This window comes from Strigops habroptila, chromosome 10 (genome assembly GCF_004027225.2).
Source record: "Strigops habroptila isolate Jane chromosome 10, bStrHab1.2.pri, whole genome shotgun sequence".
Classification (NCBI taxonomy): Eukaryota; Metazoa; Chordata; class Aves; order Psittaciformes; family Psittacidae; genus Strigops; species Strigops habroptila.
In genome coordinates this window covers 15,973,537-15,983,555 of record NC_046359.1, presented here as the reverse complement: position 1 = coordinate 15,983,555, position 10,019 = coordinate 15,973,537, and the positions used below count along the sequence as shown (strand labels likewise).

At 43.7% G+C, this 10,019-nt stretch overlaps 1 protein-coding gene across 4 annotated transcripts in view; it reads left to right on the top strand.

Annotated features, from left to right (window-relative positions):
- Positions 1-59: 59 nt before the first annotated feature.
- Positions 60-10,019, top strand: part of ARID4B (AT-rich interaction domain 4B) — an 88,251-nt gene continuing 78,291 nt past the window's right edge. For 3 of the 4 annotated variants that reach the window (XM_030499149.1, XM_030499150.1, XM_030499148.1), the window contains exons 1-2: positions 211-518; positions 1,664-1,725. In XM_030499149.1, the coding sequence (XP_030355009.1) occupies positions 227-518; positions 1,664-1,725 (354 nt within the window). In that variant the 5' untranslated portion in view covers positions 211-226. Of the gene's footprint in view, positions 161-210; positions 519-1,663; positions 1,726-10,019 lie in introns of those variants that run through there. The other variant, XM_030499151.1, reaches the window with a different exon arrangement.

Below are 10,019 nucleotides of genomic sequence, written 5' to 3'. Positions count from 1 at the left end.
CCCCTCGCGGCGGCCGCGCGCGGTGCACCCTGGGAGGCGTAGTCCGCCCGCTGAGCTGCGTCCCCCCTCGGTCCGGTGCGAGGCGCCGAGCGGAAACTGCGTCCCCCATGAGCCCCCGTGGCGCCGGGCCTCGGTTTCCATCGCGGTGGAGAAGAATGATGTCAGTATTTCCGACGCGGAGGCCAATGGGGATGAGGGAGGGGCGGGCTCTCCAGGCCGGGGCCCAATGGAGGAGGCGGGGAGAGGGGCGTGCCCCGCCCCGTCCGTCAGTCAGTCGGTGTGGGAGGGGGAGGGGGACCGAGAGGCTCCGAGCCGAGCAGTCACCGCCGCCACCGCCGGGTCCGCGCAGGACGGATCGGCCCCGCCGCGCGGAGCCGCCGCGAGCAGAGCCGTTGCCGGAGCGCTGAGCAGGGGCCGAGGGGGCCCGGAGCTGAGAGGAGGCTTCGCCCCGTCCCCTTCTCTCCCCCCCCCGCCCCGGGTCGGGGGAGTAGCGGGCGGGCGGGCGCCGCGGAACAAAGGTAACGGCGCGGAGCCGGAGAAGGAGCTCCCCCGGCCCCACCGGCGGCGGGCGGGGAGGCAGCGCGGGGCTCCGGGGCGGGGGGACGCGGGGCCAGGCGGCGGCGGCGGGGCGTGCGCGCGGGGGGGAGGGGGACGGTTGTTTTTCTCCTCGTAGCGAGACTGCGGCGGGACTCGCCGATCCTCCTTCTCCCCCCGCAAACACCCAGCGGCGGGGCGGGGGGGAGGGGGATCGGCTGCCGCCTGCGTGCGGGAGGGGCCGGCGGCTTCTCCCGTCCTCTCCGCCGGGAGAGGACGGAGCCCCCTCCTCCACACACACACGCAGACACACACGCTCCGTGTCCCCGCCGAGCAGGTCGGGCCCCTTTCTCCCCGCCCCTCTCCTTCCCCGTCCCCGCTTGCTTCTTTTCTTCCTTTTCTTCCCCTCCGCCGCCTCTCGCACGCCCTCCCCCCGCCCGGACCCGCTGCGCCGAGCCGGGGAGTTGCGGCTGTTGCTGCTGAAACTCCTGCCGCGGAGTCAGCGCTTTCCTTTATTTGGGGGGGGGGGGGAGGAGGAGCCGTCGCGATCCGGAGCCGCAGCCCCTACAAAAGCGTGTGTGTGTGTCGGGGGGGGAGGAGAGGGGGGTGTTACCGACACCCCGCTCCCCCGCCGCGCACCACACAGGCACTCTTCCTCGTACAATGGAGGAAGAGCCTCCCTTCCTTTCTCCGGCTCCCGCGGTAAAGTGGGGAGGGGGGGTCCCCAGGGTTCGGACCCCCGCGGGTCCCCTCCTGCCGCTGGGTGCCTGGGGAGGGGCCGCAGCGCCCCGGGGAGACAGCCGGGGACGCCTCTTGCCACCGCGCCCTCCCCCCGCGGCAGCCGGGGCGGCTGGGGGTGGGTTGTTGTTGTGGCAAGTTTCTCCTCCTCTGACAGAAATGGCGTCAATGGCAGCGAGTGTAGGGGAAGCCGCGGTGTGTGGGAGCTGGAGGGGAAGCAGCGGCCGAGGAACGAGGGGAGGGGGTTAACCGGAGAGAAAGGGGGGATCCGGGGAAGGAAAAGGGGAGTTTCGGGAGGAGCCCAGCGCCCCCACCCCGGTCCCTGCCTCCCCTCCCCCCGCCCGGTGCGAGCGGCTGGTGCGGTGCCTTAGCGCTTTGTTTTAAATTCCAGGTCCAGCCTCGGCCGCTCAGCCCCTGTCGAGGCTTTTACCGCAGCTTGAGCTCATCATGAAGGTAAAACACTCGCTTGTGTGGCTGGGAGGGGAAAGAAGAGAGGGTTGCACGGGCAAATGCTGTCCTATCTGTCAGTCCATCTGTCCCGACCCCGGTGCGAGGCTCGGCGCTGGTGCAGATCCAGACTGCGGGCTGCTTCGCCCCCACTGCTGCGGTTGGTGCCTTAGCTCGTTTGCTGCCGGTGGGGCAGGCTTTGCTTCGCCGCGTTATGCCGGGGGAAACTCTTTAAGTTCGCTGAGCGGGGGTTGTTCTCCTTCAGAAACATTGTTTGTAGGAGAATAAGGACATGGCTGCCGGGGCTGAGCTTGCTTCATGGAGGAGCAGGGGACAGTCACCCTGCTTGAGAAAGTAGCGTTGCGGGCGGGAGGGGGGGGGGGGAAATGCTGACTATACAACCGTGTTTACTTGAATAGAGGCTAAATGGTAGATTTACTTACTTTCTATTCGTTAGCAGGAGTTATGTTGAAAGAATAATCTTGATATGATCAGGGAGGGTGCATGTAAGAGATTCTCTTCAGTGGAATGATTGTGGTAAGGTGTAGAAAGATTTTCAAACAGGTTCCAGTTTTCTTCTTAGTGCTGTGTAGAATTCACAACTGGGTTTGTTAGGGTTTTTTATCATTTTGCTGACATGTCTTGCTTAAACTGCCATTTATGTTACCATGACCCCCATGTAATTCAGCTCCTGACCCTGCTGGCCAGCAGTAAATCTCATTTCAAAAAACTGTAAATCTTATAAAAAGAGAATCATTACAAACCTGTCATACATCATCTTGTTGGTATTTATTAATAAAAAGAGCAGTCTGTATGCAGGGTCTTGCACTATCAGAGTTGTGCCTAATGTCTGTGAATGAGTATTATGTAAAATGTGTACCTAGTATTACATTCAATGCTGGAAATGATACAGACTGTTTCAATTTCTAGATTGATCTGAGTTGCTGAGCAGCAAACTAAGTCTTTTTGTATAGCTGTTAAAGGTCTAGCATGTTTTTGTTTTTTACTCTGGTGACTTAATGACAGTATCTTAAATCAGGTTTTAAATTCCCTTCCCTGTGATCTTTCTTTAACAAGTGTTAAGATCTAAGATACTGCATGTCTTTCTCATTAGAAGTAAACTAGTTACGAATTTTCAACAACAGGTTGTTGAAGTAGTATGATAGAGCTTTCCAAATGTGGCTCATTGCCGGGTGGGGATGCAGGAGATGGAAGCAAAGAGAAATAGGAGGCAGCATAGGGAGCTTTTTTCCCCCAGAAGGAAAAACACTTATTTAAATGACAGCTAAATTTACATACGTTTCTAATATTCTTTTTCCATGTAAACAAATCTTGAAGTTACCATAGAGATTAGGTTCAGATACTGTAGTTATAGAGCCATATAAATATGTAGATAGACAGTTGGGAGGATGAGGATGTTGGATCACAAGTGGGATGCAAAGTGTTCTGTGAAATAGTGATAGAGACCCTCTTCAGGCTGAATCGAATGTATAACAAATGCTTAAATTTAAAGGAGCAAACACAGAAACCTGTTAAGAGAGCCATATTTAGGAAAAAGCTCCCAGCTTGCTTACTCTTTTGTAAGGTTTGTGCTACTGTTGCATTTTTATTTATTTTGGAAATCTGGACTAATTCTGCCAGGGCGTTCAAATGCTAAGTTGAAGTCTGCAATTTTTGCAGTTTGTGTGTGTGTGCGTAGTGTTAAACTTGCATATGCTTGAGATAACTCCCAGTACTTTTATTTGCTGTGCCCTTTAATGCTGAGTGAGGTTAATCTGTAAGTCATTACATCGAAGCTTTAGGTATTACAGTGAAACTTTTAAGAGAATTGTAGCTCAACAGAAATTTCTGAGATTCAATAGCCTAACCAAGACTGATTTTTAAGATTTTAGGAGTAATACTGTGCTCTGCCTGGCTTAAATTTCTAATTTATTTTCTAAGCTTTCAAGGATACAAGTTGGTTCAACAAGAAGTGGTAAGGGAGGGTGCTCAAAAGAATAGCCAGGTTTCTGTTTGTATCACTACAAGGTAACATTAAGTATACTAATCAAGATACTGCTTAACTAAGACCGTACGACTTATGTGCATTTATTTTGTAAGTTATTGAAGGAATATGCCTCAAGGACATTTCGGTGTGTAAAGGATTTAATGCTCTAAGGCCTAATCTTACTTTGAGTCTGCTGACTGCAGACTTGCTACTGGCTGCACGATTGAGGCGTCTATTTTGATTTATGCCTTGGTTGTTCTTTCAGGTGCAGAGGGTTGTGTATTCTGGTGCACAGAGCGCTGGATTCTTTGTCAATATGTTTGTCTCTTTGGGTAAACTTGAATAACTCATTTAGCTTTACTGACTCATTTTTCCCATCTCTGTAGTATGGATAGAATGTTTCTTATTCTCTGTAAAACAGAGTGAGGCATATTTAGGTATACTTGAGCACCAAGTCATATTGATAGAAGGCTGTAATGTAATGCTCTTGCATTTTGGAACCCTCTGAGACAAGAGAGGTGGGCTGCCTGCTAAGAGATTACTACCTCCAAAGCTGTTGGCGTAATTGTTCTCCCTGCAGTAACCCAACTTAATCCAAGTAAATAAAGTCCCTTGTATAAACTAGTAACTTTAGCCTATTAAGTAGTCTTCCCATGGACTGCAAAGACCACTTGAAGGCAGTCTTGAAATATGTCTCACAAGAAGTATTCAAGCCTTGACATAATTGTGCCTGTTATTGTTACGTTCTACTAAACCGCGCTTTTTCCTGTGTCGAATGACCTCTGATAATAGTTAATACAGTTGTATAGATAATGGGTAGGACAGTTTGTGTGTTGTAGTGAAGCTTTTTTTGTTGTTTTTTTAACTTGGGCACTTTCTGCATAAGATCTTTTTGCATTAAGTATGCTTCAGAAACAGGAAGAATCTGTTTCATTATTTAAAAACTAATTGCGTGCCATCAAATTACAACCTGCTAAGTAGGCAGCAATATATATAAAAACATTATTATAGTTTGTTTCTATTTTTTTGCCAAAGTCAGGAAATAAACTACAGGAAAGCAGAGTTGCTGCTTTTAGAGAAAGAAACAAACACAAGCTCAGTTTCACCAGTGATTTGAACTCAGAACTATTGTAAATGCTCCTGAGATTTTTAGTATGTATCGCGACATTTAAATATCACTTGATATTTAAATATGTGAATAAGGGTAATATATCCACTGTAGTTAAAAATTTCACTGCTGACTGGAGATAAAAACAGTGGATGTCCCAGAAGGTAGAGCAATGCACTGTGAAATAAGTGATCTGAAATGATTGTTTAAATGTTTTGATGCTACTTGTATGTTAACGTTCTTAGTCTGTAAAATACGAAATATTTAGTGGTCATAGATAACCTCTATGTGGTAGCCCTAGATGTTCCTGAGTGCTTGCTCAAAGCTGCCGCACTAACAAATGAAGGAAGGTGTGTATAAGGTTTATGATGGATTTTTGTTTTGTTTTTAATTCATCCTGAATTTTGGTTTTATTCGTCTTTCATAGTGACCTCTCTAGCTATCTGCAGAGATCACTGGTGCACATTGATGCTGTAACTGCTTACCCTTAAAGCCAGTCAGTCTGTTGCTCATATTCTCTGCCAGTATGGCAGAGGACAAGAGTGAAATATCTAGTAAACTTTTCAGTCATTAATTTCCAACTTTGAGCACAAGTCAGCTGAAAGTCCTGTTGCTCTTAGGCAGGCTGGAAACCAGTCATGGAATGTAGTGACCTTTCACTTTCTGGTTAACTATTTGAATTACAGCAGAAATGGAGATTTATAAAGGAAGAGTACCATTAGAGTAGTTTTTTGCTGGTAGGAGAACAGGTAAGTCTTAAGAGGTGGTTTTCCCCTGTCATTTGTTTTTGCATTGTGAAAAATTATTTTCTTGAATTCTGTCCTGATGTTCCAGTTTGAACAAGTGATCAGGGGCAGTTACTGACTTCCTCATGCTTGCATAATTATGTAGAAAGCAAACATCACTTGCACCAAGAGATTACAAGTCATGTTGGAATAATCTGTGTTATTTTGAAATTGGTTAGTTGCACTTCTTAAATGCCCATCTTAGTATATTTTACCAAGTGGCTAAGCAACGTGGAAGTCTTGAACTTAAAGCTGCATGTTTAGTAGGTGACTATTCAGTAGTTCAGTGTGTTGATACGGACTTAAAGTTAATTAGACCGTCTAGCGGAAAAAAGGCTGTGTTAGACTGAGAAGATGTAATAAACTGAGCATTAGAAAAGTTAAGTTGCCTGTATTGTTATCTTCAAAGTTGGTGAAGGATTTTTGGATGAACAGTCTCACCACAGCATGACTATTGTGTCAGGACACTGTCTAAGAAAAATGCTAGTAGACAGAATAATGAATATGCATATCTTCACTAGAACACTTTGAGATGGTTGTTCAGTTTGCTTTGTAACCTGAAACGAGTATTGTGTGCGTGTAGTGTAGAAGCATGCTGTGGTACACATTGTGTGCCTGCGTTTGCAAAGAAATTTTGCACTGTAGCTGGGAAGTCTTTCAAAACAAAATGCAATGGTTTTGAGGTATTAAACTTGTCAAATACTTTATCTGAATGCTTCACTGGTCATGTAAACTGGAAAAAAAAAGGGGCTAACTTTGAGAAAGGTAAAAATGATACTGTGAATGATTTGTTGTTACAACTTGGTTTCAAAATTTTGTTTAAATCTTAGAGATACACACATTTTCCTTACAAACTTTTATAATAGGCTGAAGGATAAAAATAAAGGGAATCTGAGATTTCCTCACTTGAAAAAGGTAACAAATTTTGTAGAAAAATCTAGAGCTTAAATATTCTTGGCACCCTAATGTGATACAGAGCCATCCAAATGCTAAATTATTTATCAGTTTGTACTTACTTGAAAGCAGTTAACCTGCCGTGAAATGCAGTAGTACGTTCTCGCAGTTCTGCTTACTCTAAAAGGCACTTCAGCTGTTTTTACAGAAATGTACAAATCTGAATAAACATGGTTCTTGAACAGTTTTTGCCTTAAATATGATTCAGGTCACAGTTGAGAAGTGTTAGTAAGTCAGGGCTTGTATGTATTGCTGCTTGCTTTTTAGCCGACATGCTCCAGTAGCAAATACTTCTTTTTTGCCTTTCTTATGTAGCACTTCCAGCATTGTCCAGTTGTTATGCTTACTACCACTCGATGGATATTTGCTTGTGTGTGCAAGGAATGGATTTTTAAAGAGTTCTGGAAGATTTCAAAAGGCCTCCAGGGAACTAAGGAAAATTGTGTAGCCCTATGCATAATCTAAATGCTAGTGATTTAATAAGTGTTAGAATGATTCTTTTGAAATGTTTTGATGAGAAGTCATAAATGTGGGTGGTTGGGGTTTTTGTCTGTTTTATGGGTTTTTTCTGGGTTTTTTCGTTAGCATGGGGTGAGCAGATGAGAGGATATTTCAGGGAATTCAAGTATGGAAAACACAGCAAGCCACTTTGATATTCTATACTTGACAAGACATCTATTCTCCTTCTGAAGAGTTGTTTGAACCAGGGAGGAAATTCAATAAAGCACTATTGTGCTTTTTTTTTTTGTTTGTTTGTTTGTTTTGGCTTGGAAGGCAGTGTATGAAGCAGTCATGACCTGTTTAGCAAGAAGTGTTTGTAAGCAAGCTCTGGAGCAGCAGCTGTGAGTGTCAGAGCAGGGCGGTGGAGGGTGTTGCTGAGTTACCTGTAGAAAACTAGGACTGAGGTGACCCGCCTGCCTTACGTTTGACCAATGTGTGACAGTGACTTCCTGAGTGATTGTACATTAATTAATTGAATGTGGAGTACTATTTTGGGTTTTGCTGAACCTGTGGGGAGCACTATGAAGAAGATTTTTCTTACGAGCTAAGCAGAACGTTGTAGTACCGAACTATGAGAAGGCATTTTCCTTACTGTGAGCAAAAGCAGTAGTCATCTTTAGTAGTTAACCTGGAGTTACTTGCTCCCCATTCCTGTTGTCTTCGAGCCCATATGTGCTCTGGAGTGAAGAGGGTAGTCAGTATGCCAAAAAAAACACCTTTAAGCATCCAGAATTCCTAAATTACGTAGTCTTCGATGGTGACTTCTGTAGACGCCCTTAAGGAGTATGCTATTTAGAGACAGCCTTCCTCAGCTGTCATTTAAGCTAAGTGTGAATGCAAACTTCTATAGGGCTGTATTGCAGAGCAGATCACCCAGGTTGGATTAACTGGTGAATAACACTGTTCCGGGGCAGAAGAGTGAGTTTTCTGTTCTTCTCATTGTTTAATCTGTTGCTTTGTCCCCCAACAACCTACAGCAAAGGATTTGGTTTCATAAGTAGTTTGTCAAATTAATCTTGTATGATCATGGAAGAATACAGCCTTGTCTTCTTCTTCCACTCATGGCTGTTTATTCTTGCTGTCTTTTGCCAGCAGTACATTTGTGTGGTCCCAGGGTGGACTGAATCAAACTGAAATTAACAACAGATACATATACTCTACAGTTGCACCCAGTCTCTGACCTGGCTGATCCCTGCCGCTGGGGCAGAGGAAGGAAGAAGAGGAAAGCACAAGTGCACAGAACTTATTTAGATTGGTTTAAACTGCTTGTGAACACATGTTCTTCCCCATCCCTCTGCCAAGTTAGTAGTTTGCAGTCATTAGGCTAAACATTCGGTAAGCTTTCTACACGTGAAATTGCCATAGAGGTTTTTCTAGGCTCACTTACTAGCTATAACACTGCACTTCTCTACAGGTTTGAAGTCCATGTTTTTTAGAAGGTGTTGAGTGAACATTAAACGGAATTGATGCAGTTCCTTGAAGGTGATGAATAAAATTTAATTTTTGATGTGATAAACATTGATTTAAAGTTCAAAAGATGGTGAGGTTTTAAATAAGAGATGGCATTGGACGCAAAACCCAAAGTGTTTTAAATGTTTTTTAAGGAGGCCAACATAAGCTTTGCTTCCCTGCCTCCTCCAAGTTCTTATTCAATATTTGGAAAGAATACCTTTAATAATGTCTCTTTCCCCCCAGATGAGAAAAAGTTAGTATTACAGTTTTCTGCAGAAAAAAATATTTATAAATACTAGATTTCTATCCTGTAAAGGTGACAATCTTTATGTAACTAGTGCTTAAATTAATACATTCTGACATCAGGTATTTTTACCAGTAGGTGGAAGAATTAAGCAATTGTGCTTTGTTTATTCCAAATTAAAACAGTTGGAAACAATACTGTTACTTTGATAAGGAATTGGAAGGGAATAGAAGTCAAGCTTTTGATTCTTTGTGTGTTAAGAAGGCCCATCTATTGATAGGTGGATTAGTGGAGACCTGGTGGCAGTCAGGAGTTAATGCCAGTTAAGGTAAATGCCAGTTAATGCCAGAAGGTAAAGTTAAGGTGTATATGACACTTTCTGCTTATTATCTTAATGCAGAAATCTGGATGATGTTTATCTTCCTTTCCAAGAACTGGGGTTCTCATTGAGCTTTTGTGTGGGATCCCTTCCCTCTAAGGTGCCCTTTTTTCTTACTGTTCTTCGTTGTTTACACCATCCTTTTAAAGTCAAGGAAATGGGATTTGACTTCAGCAAAATTCAGAACAAAGTGTTTCTTTTCAGCTGGTAACAAATAATGTAATAGGGAGTAATTTTTGTTTGTTTGTTCACATTGTCTTCTGATCTGGAAAAAAAAATGTTTCAGTTTGTGGCAGGGCAACCTGATCCACTGTGAGTTTTTTTTCCTTCAGATTTTCAGCTATCCTCTCAGCAGCAGGTTGCAAATGCTAAATCTCTTACCTGTACATTTAAGATAGTCCACTTCATGTTTTCTTAAAGATAGATGAGAATACATTCTTTTTAGATCTCAAAGAATGCTTTAAATTAATTTATAATGATGAAAGATAGACTTTCCAATATCCTGTGTGAGTGTTTAAGTGAAAGAGTTTTAGCTTAATCTTTTTGTTAATGCTGTGACACTTAGGTTAATGTAACTTCTTTTTCTGTGAGAAATAACATGGGGTTGAGACATTCTGGAAATGAGTACATGTTATTTATACCAGTATTTCAGAATTCAGGAATTTCTAATGGAATATGTATTTTCACTTTTTAACTTAATTTGCTGCCCTGCTTATTGAAAGATATATGTTGCTGTAATATTAAATGAATGTTACCTCAAATTACATCACTAAACTTAGAAATAAAATATATGTAATTCTTAATCTTTGTGCTTCCATAAATATAAAAGCATTTTTTAACACATAGTAATAACTTCATAAATTTTCACTTTAATTTCTTTAGCAAATTGT